Below are 27607 nucleotides of genomic sequence, written 5' to 3'. Positions count from 1 at the left end.
TACATATGTCGGGTGGTTAGGAACTCCAGCTGGATTGCTAAGCGATTCGAATCGTCGTTGCTCCCCGATTGGGAGACTCAATTCCTTCGACCCTCATCGTAGTTAAATAAGCAACTGAATGATAAAATGAGAAAGGGGAAAATGTCTCATGAGGTTCGGATCCCAATTCCCGGACTCATAGCGACATGAAGCTATGGCCATCGATAAATAATACTTGACGTTAGGATTAGGAACTCACAGATTCGTCTGTGGGGTACAACTAGTTAAACTATCCTCGAACTCCTCGGCCTCTGCGAGGGAGGAATTCGTGGGTAAAACTTGAAAATAAGGATGCACTACTAGTAAGCTTTTTACGCAAAACACTTTGGCTCCTTGCTCAGCCACCCCTTGTCTACCCTAAGCCTGCATCCCTAAGTTCTCCTCTTTTCCCATCGGGTAAGTCTTGTTGATTACTCCCGTACTCAGGGTTTCCATACCCCTGTTGCAGGTGAAGCGCAGGAGCCGACTTGTTTCGGATCCTGCTGTGTGACCGTCGTCGAGGTTGACGACGAAGAAGAGTGAGCGTGACCCATGGGCAGGGTCTGTAAATTTGTACTGTCTGTACTAAAGTTTAAGTTGCTCCGCTGGACCAGGCTTGTAATAACACTCTACTATTTGGAAGAACTCCTTTTGTAAATTAAGTTATGTAACACTTCCGCTGTTTTACTCTAAAATATTTATTTTAGTCTTGTGTCGTTTGAGTTACTGCTTTATCTTCGCAACGAATGATCCTGGTGTTAAGGTGGCCACTTGCTATCCTGTAAGGGCGAGAAGAAGCAGTTCTCGTTGTTTGACCATTGCTAGTGGTCAGAACGAGCCAGCTTGGTACGCCACAGGTAGAAGTGGAATGAGCGTCCCGCGATGCTCATCGGACTTCTAAGGTGGGAGGACTCCCGGCATCACCGTCAGAGGTCCTTAGGACAATGGCAGGTGCCGGTGGGCCCAAACACTTAGGGGGTTCTGCCACAAGCAGTGGGTTTGCTTGTTACTCTTGGTGGTTGCCGCCACCTAGATGGCTTGGAGCTGTGGAGGAGATTTGGCACGAGTTGGTGATTGTTCGTGGCCATCTCCCGACGATTGTGAGAGGTTTGTGCCTACCTCGGCGGAGTGCCAAAGGCAACATTAGTGGATTGCTCATGTCATTGAGCTACCTCACTTGTGGGTAGGTTCTTGTGGTGTCCTAGTGAGGACGAGGTTCGTGCTACACCTCTTAGCCACTGAACCACCAAGTGTTGGTCGACACAACGGGGACGTAGCGTGCCGGCAAGCACGTGAACCTCGGGAGAAAAATTGCTTGTCTCCATTGTGTTTGTTGATTGGATTTCTCCTGGTGATTGGACTTCATATTATTGATAGCTTCATCCCCACTACGCGGCGGTATAAAGATCAAACTATCTCTTTTACATTCCCGCAAACTAGAGTAGCTTACTTACTTGTATAGAAACTTTAGGTAGCTTTCTAGTGTAAGTAGTGACTTAGCCTTTGTGTGCCTAGTGATCATATCAACTAGAATTGTTGGATATGTGGCTTGCAAACACCCCATTAGAGCTAGAGCAAAAAAGCTACGCTTGGTTATTTACTAACCTCTTGCTCTAGTGAGTTTGTAGATTTTTTAAATAGGCTATTCACCCCCCCTCTAGCCATATGAGGACCTTTCAAGTGGTATTGGAGCCGTGGTCACCATTTGTGAAGGCTTAACAACCTCGGTGCTCAAATTATGGCTCAAATAGTGTTCAACCATGTTGGGGGCAAATCACCGTTCTTTGATGGCACAAGTTCTTTTGACTATTGGAAGAGAAAAATGAAGATGTACCTTGAATCAATCAATGATAGAGTGTGGGAAGTCACGGAGAATGATTTTGTGATCCTTGACCCCGCTAACCCCACCGACAATGTGAGAGCAAACAAGCAATGCAATACAATGGCTCTCAACACAATCTATAATGGCATTGATTCAAAGGTATTTGAACAAGTCAAAGATCTTGAGAAGGCAAGTGAAGTGTGGACAAGACTAGAAGAAACATATGAAGGCACTACAATGGTAAAAAGTGCCAAGTTGTACATGCTCAAGGACAAGCTATCCAACTTCAAGATGAAGGATGATGAGTCAATCCCGGAGATGTTCTATAGGCTCCAAGTCATCATCAATGATCTCAAGGGCCTTGGTGAGAAAGTAAAGGATGAAGACTTCATTCATAAGTTCTTGATGTGCTTGCCCAAGAGGTTCAAGACATTGAGAACAATCATCTTTAATGGTGGATTGACTGGTGTATCTCCAAATGAGGTACTTGGAGATGTCATGACCAAAGATCAATACAATGACAATGATGATGATGAGGTCATGAAGAAGGATGATGATGATAAGAAGAAGAGTGTAGCATTCAAAGCTAGCTCTTCACCCAAGAGCAAGAACAAGGGCAAGGCCAAGAAAGAAGAATCAAGTGATGAGGAGTGCTCCAATGATGATAGTGATGATGAAGCACTAGCACTCTTTGTCCGCAAATTTGGCAAGATGATGAAGAAGGGCTACCATACAAGAGAGAGAAGAGATCATTTCAAGAACAAGGAGCATGTGAGGCTATGCTACAAGTGCAAGAGCCCTGATCATATTGTGGCGGATTGTCCTTACAATAGTGACAATGATGAGCATGACAAGAAGAACAAGAAGGAGAAGAAAGAAAAGAAAGAGAAGAAGATGGTCTTCAAGAAGAAGAAGAAGGGTGGATCCTATGTTGTGACATGGGATAGTGATGCTTCTTCGGATGATGATTCTAGTGATGATGACAAGGCATCCAAGAAGAAGGCGCTTGCAAGCATTGCTATCAACAAGCCATCACTCTTCGACACTCCTTCATGCTTCATGGCCAAGGGCCACAAGGTACAATATGATGAGAGTGAAAGTGAAAGTGAACATGAACATGATAGTGATAGTGATGATGAAAATGAATTCACTAACGAACAACTCATGGACATGTTAGCACAAGCCGATTCACTTATTTAATCTAAAAACAAGAAGTGCAAAGAATTGGCCAAGAAGTTAAAAGCTCTTGAGCTATCCTTTGATGAGCTCAATGTTAATCATGAGAGGCTAGTGGAAGCCCATGAGAAGCTTGGCAAAGCTCACACCAAGCTTGTGAAAGCTCACTCCTTGTTATTAGAAGAGAACAAGGAAAAGGTTGTTGTATCGTGTGATGTGGGCACAAGATGTGACTTAATTAAAGAATCACCCAACCTACCTATTGTTGTTGGCACTAACTCTTCTTGTAGGACTTCATCCACCACCACCAACTCTACCTCCACTTCTAGTGTTAGTGTCACTTGTGATGCTTCACTAAAGGTTGAGAATGAGACTCTCAAGAGAGAGGTGGATGAGCTCACTCACGCCCTAGGCAAGGCCTATGGTGGTGAGGCCCGCTTGCTAAAGTGCTTGGGTAGCCAAAGGTTTTCTCTCAACAAAGAGGGATTAGGCTATATCCTCAAGAAGGGCAAGAAAGCCTTTGCAACTCACAAGCCTAGCTTTGTGAAGAGCAATGGTCGGTATTGCAACAAATGCAAGCAAGTTGGGCACCTAGAGCTTAGTTGCAATAAAATGAACAAGAACAAGAAAATTGCTAATGTACCTTACATTCCTTTTGATTTTTGTTATGTGCTTACCAAGGGTGAGAAGGGTGTGCATGCTAAGTTTGTTGGTACACCAATTGTGGGTCCAAAGAAGAAGGCCATTTGGGTACCAAAAAGCTTAGTCACTAACCTCCAAGGACCCAAACAAGTATGGGTACCTAAGAAACATTGATTTGTTTTGTAGGTAAACTATAAAGCCGGAGGAAGGCATTGGGTGCTTGATAGTGGGTGCACACAACACATGATCGGTGATGCAAGAATGTTCAATTCAATCAATCCAAATGATGACAATGGTGTGGATAGTATCACATTTGGTGACAATGGCAAAGGCAAGGTCAAAGGGCTTGGTAAAATTGCTATATCCAATGACTTGAGCATTTCCAATGTGCTACTAGTAGAGAGCTTGAACTTCAACTTGCTATCCGTAGCTCAACTTTGTGATCTTGGTTTCAAATGCATATTTGGAGTTGATGATGTAGAAATCATAAGTGTAGATGGCTCTAACTTGATATTCAAAGGTTTTAGATATGAGAATCTATACTTGGTTGATTTCAATGCTAGTGAAGCTCAATTGTCAACATGCTTGCTCACTAAATCTAGCATGGGTTGGTTATGGCATAGAAGGCTTGGTCATGTTGGAATGAAACAATTAAACAAGTTAGTCAAGCATGATCTTGTTAGAGGCTTGAAAGATGTCACTTTTGAGAAAGATAAGCTTTGTAGTGCATGTCAAGCCGGAAAACAAGTTGGCAACACTCATCCAAAGAAGAGCATCATGAGTACATGCAAGGCATTTGAGTTGTTGCACATGGACTTGTTTGGACCAACCACATACACAAGCATTGGTGGAAACAAATATGGATTTGTGATAGTGGATGATTTCACAAGATATACATAGGTATTCTTTCTTAGTGACAAGAGTGATGTTTTTGCAACCTTCAAATCATTTGTCAAGAGAATACACAATGAATTTGAAACAACCATCAAGAAAGTGAGAAGTGACAATGGAAGTGAATTCAAGAACACAAGAGTTAATGAGCTTTGTGATGAATTTGGCATTAGGCATCAATTATCGGCTAAATACACTCCACAATCAAATGGTCTTTTTGAGAGGAAGAATAGCACCTTGATTGACATGGCAAGATCAATGTTGAGTGACTACAGTGTGAGTCATTCTTTTTGGGCCGAAGCAATCAACACGACGTGCTACTATAGCAACCGACTCTATTGTCACCCAATGATGGAGAAGACACCATATGAGCTCTTGAATGGAATAAAGCCCAACATTGCATACTTTCGGGTTTTTGGATGCAAATGCTACATATTGAAGAAAGGCACTAGATTGAGTAAATTTGAAAAGAAATGTGATGAAGGTTTCTTGCTTGGTTACTCAACTACTAGCAAAGCTTATAGAGTTTGGAATTTGGCTAGTGGTACTCTTGAGGAGGTGCATGATATTGAGTTTGATGAAACCAATGGCTCTCAAGAGGAAGATGAGAATCTAGATGATGTGAGAGGCACTCAATTGGCCGATGCAATGAAGAATATGGATATTGGTCATTTAAGGCCTAGAGAGGTGATTGATATTGAAGATGACAAAGATCAAGTGCTTCCTACCTCTAATGTGCAAGCTAGTGGTTCTCATGATCAAAACCAAGCTAGTACAAGTGGTACTCAAGTGCAAGATCAACAAGCTAGTACATCATCTCATGATCAACCAAGTGCAAATACTCTAACCAACCAATATTGCAATAGATCATCCATTGGATCATATCATTGGTAACATTCAAAGAGGAGTGCAAACTAGATCAAGATTAGCATCATTTTGTGAGCATTTCTCCTTTGTGTCTCACATTGAGCAAAAGAAGATAGATGAAGCATTGAGAGATGTTGATTGGGTTAATGCTATGCATGAAGAGCTTAACAATTTCAAAAGAAATCAAGTATGGGAATTAGTTGAGAGGCCTAGTGATCACAATGTCATTGGTACTAGATGGGTCTTTGGCAACAAACAAGATCAAGATGGGACAGTTGTAAGAAACAAAGCAAGATTGGTAGCACAAGGCTATACTCAAGTTGAAGGTCTTGACTTTGGTGAAACATATGCCCCGGTTGCAAGATTGGAAGCAATTAGGATCTTGTTGGCCTATGCTTGTGCACATAACATCAAGATATACCACATGGATGTCAAGAGTGCATTTCTCAATGGCTATATCAATGAAGAAGTCTATGTTGAGCAACCTCCCGGTTTTGAAGATGACAAGAAACCCAACCATGTTTACAAGCTAAGAAAGGCATTGTATGGTTTGAAGCAAGCACCTAGAGCATGGTATGAGAGATTGAGAGATTTCTTACTCTCTAAAGGTTTCAAGATGGGCAAGGTTGACACCACTCTCTTCACCAAGAAGATTGACAAAGACTTGTTTGTGTTGCAAATCTATGTTGATAATATCATATTTGGATCAACCAACCAAGAATTTTGTGAGGAGTTTGGAAACATGATGGCTAATGAGTTTGAGATGCCGATGATTGGAGAGCTTAGTTACTTCCTTGATCTTCAAATCAAGCAATTGAAAAATGGCACATTTGTGAGTCAAGGCAAGTACATAAAAGACATGCTCAAGAAGTTTGGAATGGATGATGCAAAATCAATTAGCACTCCAATGGGAACAAATGGAAGCCTAGATAATCATACAAGTGGAAATATGGTAGATCAAAAGTTGTATCGGTCTATGATTGGAAGCCTACTCTATGTGACCGCATCAAGACCGGATGTTATGTTTAGTGTATGCATGTGTGCAAGATTTCAAGCCTCACCAAGAGAAAGTCATTTGAAAGCAACAAAGAGAATATTGAGGTACTTAAAGCATACACAAAATGTTGGTTTGTGGTATCCTAAAGGTGTAAAGTTTGAACTTGTTGGATATTCCAACTCGGACTATGCGGGATGCAAAGTTGAGAGAAGAAGCACATCGGGCACATGTCAATTGTTGGGAAGATCACTTGTCTCATGGTCATCCAAGAAACAAAATAGTGTTGCACTATCAACCGCCGAAGCGGAGTACATTGCGGCCGGTAGTTGTTGTGCACAAATTATATGGATGAAGGCAACATTGAAAGATTTTGGAATCAAATTGAAAGAAGTGCCATTGCTATGTGACAATGAAAGTGTCGTGAAGCTCACCAACAATACGGTTCAACACTCAAGAACAAAGCACATAGATGTCTGCCATCACTTCATAAGAGATTACCAACAAAAAGGGGACATTTGCATTGAGAGTATAGGCACCGATGATCAACTTGCCGATATATTCACCAAGCCACTTGATGAGAAGAGGTTTTGCAAGCTAAGGAATGAATTGAACATACTTGACTTCTCAAATATGTGTTGATGCACCCCCATTACATGACATGCCTCTCCTTCGAGCAAAGCAAGGTAAAATTGATTGACATGTCATTCATCCTATGCTAAGGACTTGCTTAGTGCATCGAGTCATTCCTTACATGGCTTAGGATCATTCATGAAAATCAAATGAATTTGATGCTTATATGGTACCACTATTGCTTCTATGTTTGACTTGATCTAGTGGTAGCATATGAGATGTTTGTGGGCTTGCAATCCTAGTGTTTGATCTAGAATATGAGCTATAAGTGTTTAACTCAACATGGTACAAGATAACCCTTATTTGGAGGTGTGAAGAAGCTTGTCCTTGGATCAAACCGAGTTAAATATCTTAGGCAAGTAATCTAGATTGGACCAATTTGGGAAAATGATCTCACTTCACATGGTTTCACACTAACCTATCTAAAATTTGAGCTCACCTTTTGTGGTCATTGATGACAAAGGGGGAGAAATTATAGGAGAAGTACAAAGATAGGGGAGTAACATAATAAAAAAAGGGGATCAATTAAAATTTGAAGCACACAAGTAGGGGGAGCAAGCTCATAAACTTGTATGTTGCAATTGTATGTGCATCACATATGGTTGCTTGCATTTGCATTAGTTTTAGAAGTTTTCTCTCCGATGCCTCGCTTGTGTGGTGTATGCTAGTTGTAGGCTTGATTGATGAAATGAAGAACTAGCATGCATAGGTAGTGTAACTAGATTTTTAGTTGTTTCACAAGTGGTACTAGAACCTTGTTTATAATGTTGATCTCACGAGGTGTTCTAGTTTTGTGAATGTCTAGTTACTAATGGTGCTAAGGATGGTATACATTGGCAACTCCGATTGGTATCACGCTTCAAAGGTCCATTCCTTACATCTTAGCATCTTTTGGTAGAAATTGACTCCTATATTTCCTATTCAAGCATATGTGCAAGCTTTAAAATCCAAACTCTTAGCACATACGTAGGGGGAGCAATTGCTACCAATTTGGGTTTATGAAACATGTCCATAACCTTTGCACATTGTAAAATGCTTGGGCAAGCAACATGAATCCAAGAAAATTTTATTGAAAATCTTTGTAAAAAGGGTTGTCATCAATTACCAAAAAGGGGGAGATTGAAAGGCCTATTTTTGGTTTTGGATAATTGATGAAACCCTAGTACTAACCTCTATACTAAAGTGTGTGTAGACTTAATGAGGTTGGTACAAGCCAAGTGATGGAGCAAGTGATCATCATGCTGATGATGGTGATGACCACAAGGTGATCAAGTGCTCAACTTGGAAAAGAAGAAAGAGAAAAACAAAACCCTATGGAGATCAAGGCAAAGGTATGCTTAGGGTTTTGGTGATCAAGACACCATAGAGGGTGTGATCACATTTAGGATAGATAGCCCTACTATTAAGAGGGGTAATCTCGTTGTGAAAACAGTTGTCTAAGTGCCACTAGGTGATTGGATTTCTTGCATATGCATTAGGACCTAGTGAGCTAATTAAGTAACCCTTGAAAAATGTTTTTTGAAATATGCTAACACTCGTGCACAAGTGTTGAGACACTTTGGTGTTGGCACATGGAAGCAAGGGAAGTAGTTGAGATCGTTTCGCGCAGTGCTTTCAAGCCGGACGCGTCCGGTATGAGGTCGGACGTGTCCGAGTTGAGGCACCGGACGCGGAAACAGTTTTCACGTAGAGTCCGGTGTGCCTCGTCCGGTGAGTTCGCTTCTCGGTGAAAACTCTCTGAGTTTACGTCCGATGCACACCGGACACGTCCGGTGTGACACCGGACGCGTCCGAGTTAGCGTCCGGTGCAAACTCTTCGTGCAGAGCTCCCTGGGTTTATGTCCGGTGCACACCGGACGCGTCCGGTGTGTGAGTCCGGTGGTGTGATGATTTGCAACGCTCCCTGAGTTTTGGTCCGGTGCACACCGGACGCGTCCGGTGTCCGGTGTGACACCGGACACGTCCGGTTTGTTCAAAAGCGAGAGTCTGGTGCCGTGTCAGTGTCAGAGGCAACGACTACTTTTCTAACTGTCAGAAGCACCGGACGCTGGTCTGGCCCATACCGGACGCGTCTAGTGTGAACTAGGACGCGTCCGTTGTGGACGCAGACTGTGTGGTAAACTACCAACGACTAGTTGAAGCTTGGGACTTCTATTTATAGGCCTTGGCTGGTTCATGCTCACTCTCTTGACTCTCTGTCACACCCGGATGTAAGAGAGCATTCGGGTGCCAAATCGCATGTGCGCCAGGATCTCAAATTCACACACATGGACCGACATCATCAATGGTACAAAACACAGTGTTCAAACGAATTACATAAATGAGAGTAAGAGTACCATTATTACATGCCAAAGGTTTATCAAAGTGCGAAGGGGAAACATAAGCTAAATTGTTCCATAAATAAAGGGGAAACTAAACGCCGACGTAGCAGGACCACCTTGCCACAGGAAGGTCGACGGCAGAATCACACGAGCCTAACAACCAGGAGACTCAGGGTAATCCTCAGGGAAATCACAATTGTACTCCTGATCGTCCGAGCAACCTTTAATGATTATAGTAAGGGTGAGCTCATGTCGAACTCAGCAAGCACAGACGGAAAGTAAATGACATGCAAAGCTTAAAACAAGGTAAAGCTGACTTGGTTTGACTGCGGTAGCATTTTAGTTGATCACTTTTAATTATGACAATTACTAGAACAACCTATTACTAAATATGAGTAGCATATACCCAACCCTTAATTAGTGTAAGTAGTAATTAGCATCTTTTAAAAGACTATCCTAATTATTATAGTAATCTAGGGATTAACCCCAATTATTAACACAGGATAGCAATCCTGCCAACACGGAATAGCCATTCCGCCAAAAACACGAGGTAGCAACCTCGCCAAGGTCCATCTCCAAGTAACCAGTGAATCCAATTTGCTCATCAAGTGAGGGTCTGGGCCGCTCGTGACCGTGAGCACGGCTGATATATCAGTTTTACACTCTGCAGAGGTGTGCACTTTCACTCCAAGTCGTGATTCCCATTTGCCCGGGGTCGCGACTCCCCAAAACACTTCCAAGGTGAGCAGGCAGGGTCTCACTACGAGACCTTTCACAGGGTCCACCTAATAGGATGCCACTCGCAAGTTTTCGCCGGGGCGCTCGACAGTCGATACCCATAGCCATGGCGTACCGAGCAGCCGCTAACTTAATATTCATTACCCAAGTTACTTCCTCACGCCTACCCGGAAAGTAACACCCTACTAGTGGAGGTCCTGCTAATTAGTCAAGCCAGAGCCATATAGCTTGGAGCTGCACTGTAAGTCCCAGGGGGCCGCTCCCTGACTAAGTCCTTACGGAGAGCAGAGACGGGTACGCCCGGCAAACCGGACCACCAACGGTACCCGCTCCCCCTGTCACCACCACCATCACGATGCTCGTAAGCATCCATCATCGCCATCACCGCAGTGACCAAAGATTCAGCACAGTTTAAGCATCAAGTTGAGTAGAGATTATTACTTGTTTAGGCATGTGTATAAGATGAGTAGAGCAGCTAAGCAAAACTAGTATAGCCTAGACTACCCATACACATAACCCCAGGTGAACAAGGAATAGTAAGTAAAGCTAGTCATGTCCTTAGGGTTCGCATTCATTGGACACATGCATATAAAGTAAATGACATTAATGAATAGGTTCAAAATGATCAAACGGTGTCTGCACTTGCCTTGATCGAAGTCGGGTTGCTCGAACTCAGCGGGATCCTGAACCTCTTCCTTCACGAACGTCTCGTTGGCTATACGCGACAATCATCAATCATAGGAACAATACATGCAAGCAAACAAACTTAATCAGAAACAGTACACCAAAGCATGCGAAAACAGAAAGCAACTGCACTACTATAATCTACTCGACGAAACGAAACCATAGCGACCAGAATCACCTAAATCGGAGTTACGATGCAAAAGTTATGGCTAAAACAAGTTGAATGGCATTTCTGCAGATAATCTGAACTATTTTTCGTAATTAAAACTAATTAAAACTGAATTAAAACGCATTTTAGATTAAATATATAAATACCAACGGGTGTAGGGGTTAAACTGTAAAAGCAGGGGCATATTTTAAATGAAACTATAACTGAGTTGGATCGCGGGTTAATTTTTAAGAAACGCGAGGGCCTTTTCGCAAAAAGGCCAGGGGCGCGCGGGCTGTCCAGCTTGGCTGGCCACGTGGCGGCCGGTGAGTGGCCGGTCCACAGCACTATGCTGTAGACCGGGGCGCGGGGCAGGGGGAGGCCGCGGTCCATGGTGGACCGCGCCTGCGGAGCGGCAGTGGCGGCCTCCTGGACCCGATCCAGTGGACCGGCCGCACGGGGGCGCAGGACCGCGGTCCACGGTGGACCGCGCGTCGGTGCGGAGCGCAGGGGCGGCCGGCGGGCGGCGGTGGCGCCATTGGCGCCGCCCGGAGCTCGCAGCGGTGGCGGTTCGGGGCGCGGGGAGGCGAGCCAAGGGCACCGGCGGGGTCGGCACGACGAGGCGAACGCGATGACGGCCTCACCTTCGCGAAACGTCGACGGCAAAGAGAAGCTCGACGGCGGCGGCGCGGATTTCAACGGCGGCGGCGCGAGCTTGGCGAGCAGGGCGCTTAGGGCTAGGGTTTCGCGGCTGGGGCGTCTAGGGGTGCGTGCGGGCGAGTTGCGGCGCTTCTTATAGGGCGCTGTGAACTTTGGCTCGCGTGCGGGGCGCGGAATCCGGAGCGGAGGCGGCGGTTGTTGCTCCCGTCCGATTCGGACGGAGCTCGGGGATGACAGGTGGGTCCCACCTGCGGGGCCCACCGGTCAGCGAGCGGGCAAGAGAGCAGGGGCGCTGCGGGTGGTGCTGCTGCTGGGCTGGCGCGGCTGGGCCGCTGCTGGGCCGTGCGGGAGAGGAGAGAGAGGGAAGCCGGCCCAGGGCGCTTGCCCCTTTTCTTTTTTTTAAACAGATTTCTTCTACTTAATTCTTTCTCCAAAACAAAACAAAACAAGTGCAAACAAATAAACAAAAATAAATGCAGCGGCATGAGTGCATACGAACAAGTTTTCTACCTTATATTTAATTTTATTTAATTTTGTAAATTATTTAATATTTCCCAAAAATTCAAAATGAGCCAAAATTAAATCAAATTTAAACTAAATTTGAAATTAAAAAAAATTGGAGTGTTATAAACCTACCCCCCTTAAAAGAATCTCGTCCTCGAGATCAGGATGAACCAGAGAATAACTGAGGGTATTTAGATTTCAGATCATCTTCTCTTTCCCAGGTTGCCTCTTCCTCAGAATGATGTTTCCATTGTACTTTACACATCCTGATAGTTTTACTCCTGGTAATTCTCTCTGCTGTGTCCAAAACTTTGATAGGACTCTCTTCATAGGTTAGATCATCCTGTAAATCCAGTTCCTCTAGTGGCAACTGTTCCTCAGGCACTCTCAAGCATTTCTTGAATTGGGAGACATGAAAAACATTGTGCATGTTGGATAAACTAACAGGCAGTTCAAGCTCATAAGCCACTTCTCCTTTCCTCTCCAAAATCTTGAAAGGACCAACGTATTTTGGAGCTAGCTTTCCCATGACATTGAATCTCTTTAGACCTCTCATTGGAGACACTTTCAGGTATACATAATCACCTGCCTGAAACATAAGTTCCCTTCGTCTCACATCAGCATAACTCTTCTGCCTAGACTGAGCTGCCTTCAGAGTCTGTCGGATGAACTGAACTCTTTCCTCGGCTATTCTTAATGAATCAGGGCCGAACACTTGCCTTTCACCAGTCTGGTTCCAGAACAATGGAGTCCTACACTTCCTTCCATACAAGGCTTCAAAAGGAGTCATCTTAAGACTAGTCTGATAGCTATTGTTATAGGAGAACTCAGCGTAGGGCAAGCTAGTATCCCAACTATCTCCATACTGTAAAGCACAAGACCTAAGCATATCCTCTACTATCTGGTTGACTCTCTCTGTCTGACCATCGGACTGAGGGTGATAAGCAGTACTGAATCTGAGCTCGGTTCCCAAAGCATCATGTAACTTCTCCCAAAATTTTGATGTAAACTGTGTACCTCTATCAGACACAATCCTCTTAGGAACTCCATGCAGACACACAATCTGTTCCATATACTTTTCTGCTAACTGATCTCCACGGTAGTTAGTTCTGACCGGTATGAAATGAGCTACCTTGGTCAATCGATCTACTACAACCCATATTGAGTCATAACCTCGTTGAGTTTTCGGCAATCCCACTATGAAGTCCATGCTGATCTCATCCCACTTCCACTCAGGTATCTTCAACGGTTGCAACAACCCTGCTGGCCTCTGATGTTCCGCTTTCACCCTCTGACAGGTGTCACACAATGCCACATATTCACCTATATCTTTCTTCATACCAGGCCACCAATAGTTTTGTTTCAAGTCCTGGTACATCTTAGTACCTCCTGGATGAATAGAGTAAGCAGATTCATGACACTCCTTCAGTATCACCTCCTTGATTCTCTGAATATCAGGCACACACAATTGGTCCTTGTGCCAAACAATTCCTTCTTGATCAACTTTGAATCCAGGTGCTCTACCTTCCTCTATCAGCTTAAGTATCTTTTTGATCTCTTCATCCTCTTTCTGACCTTTTCTGATCTCTTGCTCGAGAGTTGGTTCTATGTCCATGGAAGTACCTTGGGTGTTAGCAACAAATCCCAAATTGAGATACTCAAATTCTGCCAGTAGTTCCATCGGTAACTCCGTGGCTCCCAACATATTCACTTGACTCTTTCTACTCAGAGCATCAGCAACTACATTAGCTTTGCCAGGGTGGTAATGAATCTCCAGTTCATAGTCCTTGATCAATTCTAACCATCTCCTCTGCCTCAGGTTCAAGTCGTTCTGAGTGAAGATGTATTTCAGACTCTTGTGATCCGTGTAGATATCACACTTATGACCCAGAATATAGTGTCTCCAGATCTTCAGTGAATGGACCACAGCTGCTAACTCAAGATCATGAGTTGGATAATTCACCTCATGTTTCTTCAACTGTCTAGATGCATAGGCAATCACTTTTCCTTCTTTCATCAATACACATCCCAAACCTTGCTTGGAAGCATCACAATAGATAGAAAAACTTTTAGTCACATCAGGTAAAGTCAGAATTGGTGCAGTAGTCAACCTTTTCTTCAACTCCTCAAAACTAGCCTGACACTGTTCATTCCACTTGAATGGTTTACCCTTCTCTAGCAAAGCAGTCACGGGCTTGGCAATACTGGAAAATCCTGCAATGAATCTCCGATAGTAACCGGCCATTCCAAGAAAACTTCGGATCTCTCCAACAGTCTGAGGTGGACTCCACTTAAGAACATCTGCCACATTCTTCGGACTGACAGCAACTCCACCATTTGAAATGACATGACCAAGAAAAGACACTTCCTTCAACCAGAAGTCACACTTACTCAACTTGGCATAGAGCTGATGTTCCCTCAATTTCTGCAACACAAGTCTTAGGTGTTCCTCATGTTCTTCCTCAGTCTTGGAGTAGATCAAGATATCATCAATAAAGACTACCACAAACTTATCCAAATACTCCATAAAAACTTTATTCATCAGATACATAAAGTAAGCTGGAGCATTAGTCAACCCAAAAGACATATCTGGTGGTGAAAGCAGTCTTTGGAATATCACTAGGTTTAATCCTCAACTGGTGATAACCTGACCTCAGATCTATCTTGGAAAACACACAAGCTCCTTTCAACTGGTCAAACAAGTCCTCTATTCTAGGCAAAGGGTATTTATTCTTAATTGTGACCTCATTCAAAGATCTATAGTCTACACACATCCTCTGTGTCCCATCCTTCTTCTCTACAAAGATAACTGGAGCTCCCCAAGGTGAGGAACTAGGACGGATATACCCCTTAGACTGTAACTCCCTTAGTTGTTTCTTAAGTTCTTCTAACTCATTAACAGCCATTCTATAAGGTCTCTTAGATATGGGTGCAGTACCAGGTAATAAATCAATAACAAATTCAATCTCACGTTCAGGTGGCATACCTGGCAAATCCTCTGGGAACACACCAGGGAACTCTTTCACGACTCGAATATCTTCTACTGACCCACTGCTCACATGGTAAACTGTTCCTTCACTGCTAGGTGACATAGAAACTCTGACCTCAATTCTGTTCCCACTAGGTGCTGTTAGAGCCACTGTCTTCTCAGCACACTGAATAGTACCCTTAAACTTGGACAACCATCTCATTCCCAATATCATATCTAAACCTTCTGAACCCAACACAATAGGATTGACAGGAAAATCTACCCCCCTTATTTTAATGCTCATTCCCGGACACAAGGTATTAGTATGCATCTTTCCCCCAGGTGATTTAACTATCATGGTGTTTTGCATGGTACAGGTGGCTATACTATGTTTCTCAACAAACTGTGCACTTATAAAAGTATGTGATGCTCCAGTATCAAACAAAACAGTAGCTGGGCAAGAGTTGACAAGGAACGTACCAACTACCACATCTGGAGCCTCCTCAGCAGTTTCCAACTTCACATGATTCACCCTTCCATTGTTGTTGTTATTCTTCTGCCTCTAGGGGCACGCATTCGCGTAGTGTCCAAGCTGACCACACTTGAAGCAGGTATTTCCAGTGGGGGTGGGGTTGACATTGGGCTTCACTGGGACAGTGTTGGAGTTCTGGCGAGAGCCTGATGGTGCTGGGGCATTCTGGCGAGGCGCCTGACTAGCGGGGCGCTGCACTTGGTTGTTGTTGTAGCGCTGGCTCGTCTGCTGACTCTGGTTGCTGTACCTGACATTCTGTTGCTGTCCTTGGTTACCAGACTGATATGCAGGGCGAGACTGAGGGCCCTGCTGGTTGTTGTAACGGGGACGACTGGCACCAGCCTGCTGCTGAGAGGAGTTATACTTCCTCTTCTTGTCCTCCATCTTACGGCGCTAGCTCTCAAGCACCAATGCCCTGTCCACCATCTCCTGGAAACTGGCGTACTTGACATTCGACATCATGTAGGACAGACCATCATTCAAACCTTCCAGAAAGTGATCTTGCTTGTCTTCATCATTCTCCACTTCATTGGGGCAATACCGCGACAACTGAGTGAACTTGTCACGGTACTCACAAACTGTCATGGAGCCCTGCTTCAGAGACAGAAACTCCTTCTTCTTCAACTTCACCAATCCAGCAGGCACATGATGAGTCTTGAAGGCGGCCTCGAACTCATCCCAAGTGATAGTATCCGGGTCCTGATGTGCAAAGCAGTATGAATCCCACCAGTCCTGTGCGGCTCCCTGAAGCTGCCCAGAGCCATACAGAACCTTTTCCCTGTCATTGCACTGAGCAATGACCAGCTGCTTCTCCACTGCCTTAAGCCAATCCTCAGCTTGCATAGGATCAGCTGAGTGGGAGAAGAACGGTGGACGTCCCTTCATGAACTCTCCACGCTTGTCCCTAGGTGGGGCAAACGCGTTGTTACCTCCTTGATGTTGATTCTGATTCTGATTTTGGTTCTGCTGCATGTGGTTCATAATATGGGTCATCCCTTGCATGAGTTGGGTCTGCATAGTCATCAACTGCTCTATGGTCATGGGCTGATTCCCAGGAGGAGGAGGGTTGGCATTAGTCCCGCTGTGATCGTTGTTGTTGTTGTTGGACTGCCCATTGTTTCCTCCATTGGTGTTGCTCCTGGTGTGGACAGGCATCTGATGTATAGAAACAATATAATAAAATCAGATGTAGTTCATATGTGTAAACCCTGAGCTGTAATGTAAACTGCAATGTAAAAATCTTTCCTCAAAGTAGGAACCAGCTGATAGTCACTTTCCCTTCTCAGTTGATAAACACAGTACTCACAACAGATGTAATATATAGATAATGAACTGATCATGATAAAGTAAGACTGATAAGATAAAGCGATAAGAAATATGATAAAGCACAAATAAAGGAGACCGATGATAACCCAAACTATCTCAAATAAACTTAATACTTAATCTTGTTCTTGTATGCGTTGTGGACATAACCCACAACTCATCGCACTCATTACAAAGAACCAAATCACACCATTAACACAATAATAAATCAAGTTCTCACACAGACCAAGCAAAGCACACTAAGCAAACGACTAAGCACTTGACTCGCATAACTAAGATCGTGCTAACGTCCTAAGCGTGGCACTATTTATTACTAAGCTGGGAATAACTCCTATTCTATAGTAGTACGAGCGTTGTCATCTCCATAGGCTGGGTCTTCACGGGGCGGAGAGAAAGCAGGCCACTTAGGTGAAGGCGGTGGCACTCCAGTGATCTGAGCCTCCAGCTGCGCTATCCTCTTCCTGGCGTCGTCCAGCTCCTTCCTGACTTGCTTCAGCTCCACTAGTGAACTGTTGAGCTCGGTGTTAGTGACCGCCACCAGCTTGACAGTCCTGTGCACGCGGGGGTCTTGCTCATCAGTGGTGGAAGCAATAGTCATTGCCAACTCTCCACGGCGACGGCGAGGGTAGTAGCGGCGCTCATCCTGGCTGATCTCCTCGAAGAAGTGATCACGGTATGCGTAGAAAGCCTGGCGAGCAGCATCACTAATGCCCGCCATCTGGGTAGACCTCTCAGCCACAGCCTCATGTATGGACATGATCCTCAGTGCCCTCAACGTCGGGTTAGGCCTGCCGACGTGTGCCCAGACCTTCCAGTACGCCGGGTAGTCTGGGTGACTCCAGTGCTCACTGCGGTACTCCAGTGAGAACATGCCATGTCCCAGCTGCTGGTCAAGGAGACGCTTCAGCTCGCTGTGGAAGAAACACTCTCCACCATCCCTTGTGCAGACTGTCACAATCCACCCATCATCAGCAGCAAAAAGTCCATCTTGACCTCCAGGTCCTCCAGGTCCACCGGGTCCTCCGGGTCCTCCAGGTGCATCCTCATCATCATCATCATCATCCATGTCATCATCACCGAAGGGATCATCTCCTCCAGGTGCCCAGCAAGGCGCCCTTCCATGCACCACCAGAGCTTGAGGTGGTTGCTGTCCTTCATAGGGTTCCGCGTCTTGGAGGTTATCACCGTCATCAAGGTGCTGGTTAGGCTGGAACACGATGTTATCCACGCGACCAGTCAACGAGAACTCCACGGCTTGAACGGGGCGGAAACGAATAACGCTCTTGCGGCAGGTCAGATGGCGAGTCATCTACTTATACAAAAGATCATAGACATGCAGGAAACGGTTAATAGATCATGACAATGATGGATAAATGAATAACATAAATGAAGGTAAAAGTGTATGTGTAATGAAGATGAACCAAGATTATACAATGGATGGACAATATGAACTTTGGTGGTATTTATGGTAAGATATAAAAGCAAGTAAGGAAGGTATAAAGTGAAAACAAGGTAATGAAATTTATTGTCAAGGCAGAAATAAAACATAACTCTAGTAATAAATGAAAAACAAGGAACAAGAAGGTAATATGAGTAAAATGATAATAAATGACAAGGTATGAAAGAAAGGTTCAAATAACAAGTAGTAAAAGTTGAAACAAGAATATAAATGCAATATGAGAAATAGAAAGCAATAAATGATAACAAGGTAATAAATGCAAGAAATAAGTGAATAAACTTAGCTGTTAGTAAAAGTAAGTAGATAAGGCTAATAGATAAAGTCTAATGAGACAGGTTAGTAAGGCAGTTAATAGATCCAATGGTGTATTCCACCCAAAAGGGACAATCTAAACGGCTGTTCCTAGCTAGGCTGCGTGATCCTACGGTCAACACGGCTCTGATACCACTTCTGCCACACCCGGATGTAAGAGAGCATTCGGGTGCCAAATCGCATGTGCGCCAGGATCTCAAATTCACACACATGGACCGACATCATCAATGGTACAAAACACAGTGTTCAAACGAATTACATAAATGAGAGTAAGAGTACCATTATTACATGCCAAAGGTTTATCAAAGTGCGAAGGGGAAACATAAGCTAAATTGTTCCATAAATAAAGGGGAAACTAAACGCCGACGTAGCAGGACCACCTTGCCACAGGAAGGTCGACGGCAGAATCACACGAGCCTAACAACCAGGAGACTCAGGGTAATCCTCAGGGAAATCACAATTGTACTCCTGATCGTCCGAGCAACCTTTAATGATTATAGCAAGGGTGAGCTCATGTCGAACTCAGCAAGCACAGACGGAAAGTAAATGACATGCAAAGCTTAAAACAAGGTAAAGCTGACTTGGTTTGACTGCGGTAGCATTTTAGTTGATCACTTTTAATTATGACAATTACTAGAACAACCTATTACTAAATATGAGTAGCATATACCCAACCCTTAATTAGTGTAAGTAGTAATTAGCATCTTTTAAAAGACTATCCTAATTATTATAGTAATCCAGGGATTAACCCCAATTATTAACACAGGATAGCAATCCTGCCAACACGGAATAGCCATTCCGCCAAAAACATGAGGTAGCAACCTCGCCAAGGTCCATCTCCAAGTAACCAGTGAATCCAATTTGCTCATCAAGTGAGGGTCTGGGCCGCTCGTGACCGTGAGCACGGCTGATATATCAGTTTTACACTCTGTAGAGGTGTGCACTTTCACTCCAAGTCGTGATTCCCATTTGCCCGGGGTCGCGACTCCCCAAAACACTTCCAAGGTGAGCAGGCAGGGTCTCACTACGAGACCTTTCACAGGGTCCACCTAATAGGATGCCACTCGCAAGTTTTCGCCGGGGCGCTCGACAGTCGATACCCATAGCCATGGCGTACCGAGCAGCCGCTAACTTAATATTCATTACCCAAGTTACTTCCTCACGCCTACCCGGAAAGTAACACCCTACTAGTGGAGGTCCTGCTAATTAGTCAAGCCAGAGCCATATAGCTTGGAGCTGCACTGTAAGTCCCAGGGGCCGCTCCCTGACTAAGTCCTTACGGAGAGCAGAGACGGGTACGCCCGGCAAACCGGACCACCAACGGTACCCGCTCCCCCTGTCACCACCACCATCACGATGCTCGTAAGCATCCATCATCGCCATCACCGCAGTGACCAAAGATTCAGCACAGTTTAAGCATCAAGTTGAGTAGAGATTATTACTTGTTTAGGCATGTGTATAAGATGAGTAGAGCAGCTAAGCAAAACTAGTATAGCCTAGACTACCCATATACATAACCCCAGGTGAACAAGGAATAGTAAGTAAAGCTAGTCATGTCCTTAGGGTTCGCATTCATTGGACACATGCATATAAAGTAAATGACATTAATGAATAGGTTCAAAATGATCAAACGGTGTCTGCACTTGCCTTGATCGAAGTCGGGTTGCTCGAACTCAACGGGATCCTGAACCTCTTCCTTCACGAACGTCTCGTTGGCTATACGCGACAATCATCAATCATAGGAACAATACATGCAAGCAAACAAACTTAATCAGAAACAGTACACCAAAGCATGCGAAAACAGAAAGCAACTGCACTACTATAATCTACTCGACAAAACGAAACCATAGCGACCAGAATCACCTAAATCGGAGTTACGATGCAAAAGTTATGGCTAAAACAAGTTGAATGGCATTTCTGCAGATAATCTGAACTATTTTTCGTAATTAAAACTAATTAAAACTGAATTAAAATGCATTTTAGATTAAATATATAAATACCAACGGGTGCAGGGGTTAAACTGTAAAAGCAGGGGCATATTTTAAATGAAACTATAACTGAGTTGGATCGCGGGTTAATTTTTAAGAAACGCGAGGGCCTTTTCGCAAAAAGGCCAGGGGCGCGCGAGCTGGCCAGCTTGGCTGGCCACGTGGCGGCCGGTGAGTGGCCGGTCCACAGCACTATGCTGTAGACCGGGGCGCGGGGCAGGGGGAGGCCGCGGTCCATGGTGGACCGCGCCTGCGGAGCGGCAGTGGCGGCCTCCTGGACCCGGTCCAGTGGACCGGCCGCACGGGGGCGCAGGGCCGCGGTCCACGGTGGACCGCGCACCGGTGCGGAGCGCAGGGGCGGCCGGCGGGCCGCGGTGGCGCCATTGGCGCCGCCCGGAGCTCGCCGCGGCGGCGGTTCGGGGTGCGGGGAGGCGAGCCAAGGGCACCGGCGGGGTCGGCACGACGAGGCGAACACGATGACGGCCTCACTTTCGTGAAACGTCGACGGCAAAGAGAAGCTCGACGGCGGCGGCGCGGATTTCAACGGCAGCGGCGCGAGCTTGGCGATCAGGGCGCTTAGGGCTAGGGTTTCGCGGCTGGGGCGTCTAGGGGTGCGTGCGGGCGAGTTGCGGCGCTTCTTATAGGGCGCTGTGAACTTTGGCTTGTTTGCGGGGCGCGGAATCCTGAGCGGAGGCGGCGGTTGTTGCTCCCGTCCGATTCGGACGGAGCTCGGGGATGACAGGTGGGTCCCACCTGCGGGGCCCACCGGTCAGCGAGCGGGCAAGAGAGCAGGGGCGCTGCGGGTGGTGCTGCTGCTGGGCTGGCGCGGCTGGGCCGTGCGGGAGAGGAGAGAGAGGGAAGCCGGCCCAGGGCGCTTGCCCCTTTTCTTTTTTTTTAAACAGATTTCTTCTACTTAATTCTTTCTCCAAAACAAAACAAAACAAGTGGAAACAAATAAACAAAAATAAATGCAGCGGCATGAGTGCATACGAACAAGTTTTCTACCTTATATTTAATTTTATTTAATTTTGTAAATTATTTAATATTTCCCAAAAATTCAAAATGAGCCAAAATTAAATCAAATTTAAACTAAATTTGAAATTAAAAAAATTGGAGTGTTATACTCTCTAACTTGTTGATACACCTTGTTAGCATACTCCCACACTTCCCACTCACCTTGTTCAAGTTTTGTTCATCCAAAGTGAGATTGGGAGAGATCCTAGTTGCATTTGCTTAGAATTTGAGCATCTAGTGGCACTAGTGATCGTTGAGCAGCGGGTTTGCTTGTTACTCTTGGTGGTTGCCGCCACCTAGACGGCTTGGAGCTGCGAAGGAGTTTTGGCACGAGTTGTTGATTGTTCGTGGCCATCTCCCGACGATTGTGAGAGGTTTGTGCCTACCTCGGCGGAGTGCCAAAGGCAACATTAGTGGATTGCTCGTGTCATTGAGCTACCTCACTTGTGGGTAGGTTCTTGTGGTGTCCTAGTGAGGACAAGGTTCGTGCTACACCTCTTAGCCACCGAACCACCTAGTGTTGGTCGACACAACGGGGACGTAGCGTGCCGGCAAGCACGTGAACCTCGAGAGAAAAATTGCTTGTCTCCATTGTGTTTGTTGATTGGATTTCTCCTGGTGATTGGACTTCATATTATTGGTAGGTTCATCCCCACTACGCGCAGTACAAAGATCAAACTATCTCTTTTACATTCCCGCAAACTAGAGTAGCTTACTTACTTGTATAGAAACTTTAGGTAGCTTTCTAGTGTAAGTAGTGACTTAGCCTTTGTGTGCCTGGTGATCATATCAACTAGAATTGTTGGATAGGTGGCTTGCAAACACCCCATTAGAGCTAGAGCAAAAAACTACGCTTGGTTATTTACTAACCTCTTGCTCTAGTGAGTTTGTAGATTTTTTAAATAGGCTATTCACCCCCCTCTAGCCATATTAGGACCTTTGAGTGTGTCATATAGAATCTCACTTCGGACTCTTTGGAGATAGTGTTAGTTTCGGTGCAAGATAGGTACACGGTTTGTGCCTAATGCACCATAGGCTAAGAAACTATTTTGGACGCACACGATGGTACTCCTTGGTGAAGAGGCTCAAGTGGAATCTTGGTTCTGTTTGTTTGGAGATAGTTCTAATCTTGATGCAAGATCTGCACGGTTTGCATGGAACACACCATATGCTCAGAAATCAATTTGGACAAACCCGATGGAACTGAAGATGCACCCGATGGAACTACTAGATGAAGTGTATCATATGGAATCTCGCTTCGGTCCAGTTGGAGATAGTATTAGTTTTGGTGCAAGATAGTTGCATGGTTTGTGCCCAGTGCACCATAGGCTTAGAAATCGTTGTGGAAGTTCCCGATGGTACTCCTAGGTGAAGAGGCTCAAGTGAAAGCTCAGTTCGGTCTGTTTGGAGATATTGCTAATCTTGATGAAAGATAGGTGTACGGTTTGCATGGAACGCACCATATTCTCATAAAACAATTTGGATGCACCCGATAGAACTCCTAGATCATGTGTGTCATCTGGAATCTCGCTTCAATCTGTTTGGAGACAGTGTTAGTTTAGGTGCAAGATTGGTGCATGGTTTGCGCATAATGCACCATAGGCTCAGAAACCATTATGGAAGCACCCGATAATAATCCTAGGTGAAGAGGCTCAAGTGGAAGGTCGGTTCGATCTGTTTGGAGATAGTGCTAATCTTGATGCAAGATAGGTGCACGGTTTGCATGGAACATACCATATGCTAAGAAATTCATTTGGACACACCCCAATAGAACTCCTAGATGACTTGTGTCATATGGAATCTCGCTTGGGTCTGTTTGGAGACAGTGTTAGTTTTGGTGTAAGATAGGTACACAGTTTGCGCCTAATGCATCATAGGCTAAGAAACCATTTTGGATGCACCCGAATATACTCTTGGCTAAAGGGGCTCAAGTGGAAGCTCAGTTTGCTTTTGTTTGGAGATAGTGCTAATCTTGATGCAAGATAGGTGCACGAATTGCATGAAACATGCCATATGCTTCGAAATATATTTGGAAGCACCCAATAAAACTCCAAGATGACCTGTGTCATATAGAATCTCACTTCGGTGTCCTTGGAGATAGTGTTAGTTTCGGTGCAAGATAGGTACACAATTTGTGCCTAATGCACCATAGGCTAAGAAACTATTTTAGACGCACGCGATGGTACTCCTTGGTGAAGAGGCTCATGTGGAATCTTGGTTCTGTTTGTTTGGAGATAGTTCTAATCTTGATGCAAGATCTGCACGGTTTGCATGGAACACACCATATCCTCAGAAATCAATTTGAACACACCCGATGGAACTGTAGATGCACCCGATGGAACTACTAGATGAATTGTATCATATGGAATCTCGCTTCGGTCCAGTTGGAGATAGTATTAGTTTCAGTGCAAGATAGTTGCACGGTTTGTGCCCAGTGCACCATAGGCTCAGAAATCGTTGTGGAAGTTCCCGTTGGTACTCCTAGGTGAAGAGGCTCAAGTGAAAGCTCGGTTTGGTCTTTTTGGAGATAGTGCAAATCTTGATGAAAGATAGGTGTACGGTTTGCATGGAACGTACCAAATTCTCAGAAATCAATTTGGACGCACCCGATAGAACTCCTAGATCAGGTGTGTCATATGGAATCTTGCTTCAATCTGTTTGGAGATAGTGTTAGTTTAGGTGCAAGATTGGTGCATGGTTTGCGCATAATGCACCATAGGCTCAGAAACCATTATGGAAGCACCTGATGATAATCCTAGGTGAAGAGGCTCAAGTGGAAGGTCGATTCGATCTATTTGGAGATAGTGCTAATCTTGATGCAAGATAGGTGTACGGTTTGCATGGAACATGCCATATGCTAAGAAATCCATTTGGACGCACCCCAATAGAACTCCTAGATGACATGTGTCATATAGAATCTCGCATTGGTCTGTTTGGAGACAGAGTTAGTTTTGGTGCAAGATAGGTACACAGTTTGCGCCTAATGCATCATAGGCTAAGAAACCATTTTGGATGCACCCGATGATACTCCTAGGTAAAGGGGCTCAAGTGGAAGCTTAGTTTGCTTTGTTTGGAGATAGTGCTAATCTTGATGCAAGATAGGTGCACGAATTGCATCGAACGTACCATATGCTTAGAAATATATTTGGAAGCACCCAATAGAACTCCTAGATGATGTGTGTCATATAGAATCTCACTTCGGTCTCTTTGGAGATAGTGTTAGTTTCGGTGCAAGATAGGTACACAGTTTGTGCCTAATGCACCATAGGCTAAGAAAATATTTTAGACGCACGCGATGGTGTTAGTTTCGGTGCAAGATAGGTACACGGTTTGTGCCTAAAGCACCATAGGCTAAGAAACTATTTTGGAGGCACACGATGGTACTTCTTGGTGAAGAGGCTCAAGTGGAATCTTGGTTGTGTCTGTTTGGAGACAGTTCTAATCTTGATGTAAGATAGGTGCACAGTTTGCATGGAACATACCATATGCTCAGAAATCAATTTGGACAAACCCGATGGAACTGTTGTAACATCCCCGATGTTACGGTTACTAAAATTCGGATCATGGCATCATCAGCATTGCACAGCATAGTTGTTAAGCACACTTTGATGCATCAACTTAAAATGAGTTTAACATGGTTGAATGTGCTTAGGGAACTAAAGTGTGTTTATCTTGTGTGTTGATGCTTGAGTTGGTTGCTAAAACCCTAGGGTAAAGGTTTTCCGAAGGCTTAGGGGGGGGAACCTTGATTTTTGAACCCTAGATCTGCCCCCTTTTGCATAATTTAAAAACCAAGCAAAATTTGAGGTTGAGTTCAAAAGCAAAGTTGTATATCTTGTCAAGATGTACAACTTTGGTGTTTTGAGTTTTTGAAGTTTCAATACCAAATTCAAAGTAATTTTGAAAATACAGATTTCCAGAAAGTGTCCCCTTTTCCAATTTGAACCTCCAACTCAAAATCTATTTGGAATTTTGAAAAGTGGTCAACATGAAAGTTGTAGAGCTCAAAAAGTTGAGCAACTTTCATGTTGGGAGTTTTTCAAGTTGTTATGGAAAATCAAAAGTAATTTTGGAAATTCTGATTTGTCCCCAATTCAAAAATTTGAATTTCTTTGAATTGGGATTTGAATTGCACACTGTTTTGCCAAATTCACATTCTTCCACTCAAAATCAGCTCTGGCCACCAAAACATGTTTTGTAGCTTATAAATTTCTGAGCAACTTTTGTTTTGGTGGAATTTTGTGTTCAGTTCAATTTTCGGGCGAAATTTGCAGAACCACAAAATTGGGTTCCAACGGATATGCACTGCTATAGTGCTGAGCAGGGGGGGTGCTCTGCCGCCAGGGCAGAGCCGCCTTCGCGCGCGCCGCCACGCGCCTGGCCACGCAGCTGCTTGCTGCTGTGCCTCGCGCGGACGTCCTCATCCACTGCCGGTTCAACGCTGCAAGGTTAAAGCCTCGAGCCGCCGTGGAAAATCCCTTTTCCCCCTTGAACCTCGACGCCGACGAGCTCCTTGCGCTCCCCGATTTTGCCTCACCCACTCCCTCTCCGAGCCGCTTTAGCACACCAGCAGCTCCGCCTTGAGCTCCGCCATCGATTGCGCCCCCGAGCGCAAGCTCCACCCCCACCGTAGCTCCAACCCGAGCGGTTCTTCTCCAACTCCGGCCGGAGAGCCGTCGCAAGCAACTCCACCGTGGCCAGCTTCGCTCCGCGCCTTTCCACTGCCACTTATTGCTCCATTGGAATCGCGGTGAGCCACCGCAGCTTTTGCGCTGCTCAATTCACGCTCTACTTGATCGTGGTGGCCGGCGTCTGCTCGGCCGAGTTAGCCGCCCGCCGTGCCCGTGGCCATAGGAGCTCGACTAGGAGAGAGTAAGGGCTTAGGGGGTCCAGAGGTGCGCCTTGAAGAGGAGAACGCGACCAGCGAGTCGCGAGTGGCGATGGTGGCGCGAGTGGCTCGGCCGCGCCGTCGATTCGGCCGGCCGGAGCTTGAAGGCGAAGCTGACAGCGGGGCCCCGCTGTCAGCGACGCCTGAGTGGAGGCGAGGGCGCGCGCAGCGCCCGCACGGGCCGAGCGCAGGCGGGCCGGCCTGCGGGCCAAATTCCAGGGCCACTCGCGGCAGCAGTTTTGCTTTTCTTTTTCTGTTAATGCAAAATTTTGGTGTATGTTTGAATTTGAATAGAAAATCATGTAGTGATCCCAAAATAGTGAAACTTTTTAGGTAGATTCCAGAAAATAAATAGAGCATAGGAAAAATATTAGGTTTTATCTCTCTGATAGTTTGCATGTCTATAAAAATTGGCTCTTTTAGTTAGTAGATAAAACTTCTAGGAATTTTAATAATTTATCTATATGTCCAAAAATCACCAAAAATTGGGGAGAGCCTCAGAATATTATTCCCTGACTCCACACAAAATTTGGTGGCATTTGGATAATTCTTGAGTAAAATACTATTAAACCCCTATTTAGTAATTAAATAATAATTCCAAAATAATTAGACAATGATTAGCTAAATCCTCATAATTAGGGTTTGAGTGACTTTGGGATTAGGTGATGACCTAAGGTCATTAACCTTAATGGCCTTTGGCATTTAATTATTGTTTGGCCTTAATGCTTAATTACTATCCTTAATAATTAGTTAAGAGTTAATTAAGGTAAATAGGATTAATAATTAATTAATTTAAGATAATTATGAATTAAGAGAAGTCTTAATTTATAGATGCAACCTTTTGAGTAAAGACACTAAGATGTTAAACAATTTTAATTATTGTTTATTCTGTATTGCACCAAGAAGGCAAGTTGTACTCGACTTAGTCCTCCTTGCATATTTGTCATACGCATATCATGAGCATTCATCATTTTGCGTATAGTGCACGTGACCGAAGGAGCGCCCGTTTATATAACAAAATAGGC

General features: G+C 44.8%; 1 protein-coding gene across 1 annotated transcript in view; it reads right to left on the bottom strand.

Moving 5' to 3' along the window:
• Positions 15992–27607, bottom strand: part of LOC110431128 (pollen-specific leucine-rich repeat extensin-like protein 1) — a 137963-nt gene continuing 126347 nt past the window's right edge. The window contains exons 2-4 of the mRNA XM_021449834.1: positions 20826–21433; positions 18107–18230; positions 15992–16122 (exon numbers count right to left, since the gene is read on the bottom strand). Of these exons, the coding sequence (XP_021305509.1) occupies positions 15992–16122; positions 18107–18230; positions 20826–21433 (863 nt within the window). The remainder of the gene's footprint in view (positions 16123–18106; positions 18231–20825; positions 21434–27607) is intronic.

The sequence above is a fragment of the Sorghum bicolor genome, chromosome 10, assembly GCF_000003195.3.
Source record: "Sorghum bicolor cultivar BTx623 chromosome 10, Sorghum_bicolor_NCBIv3, whole genome shotgun sequence".
Taxonomy (NCBI): Eukaryota; Viridiplantae; Streptophyta; class Magnoliopsida; order Poales; family Poaceae; genus Sorghum; species Sorghum bicolor.
The sequence above is the reverse complement of the archived record's forward strand: the minus strand, read 5'-3'. Positions and strand labels throughout refer to the sequence as shown.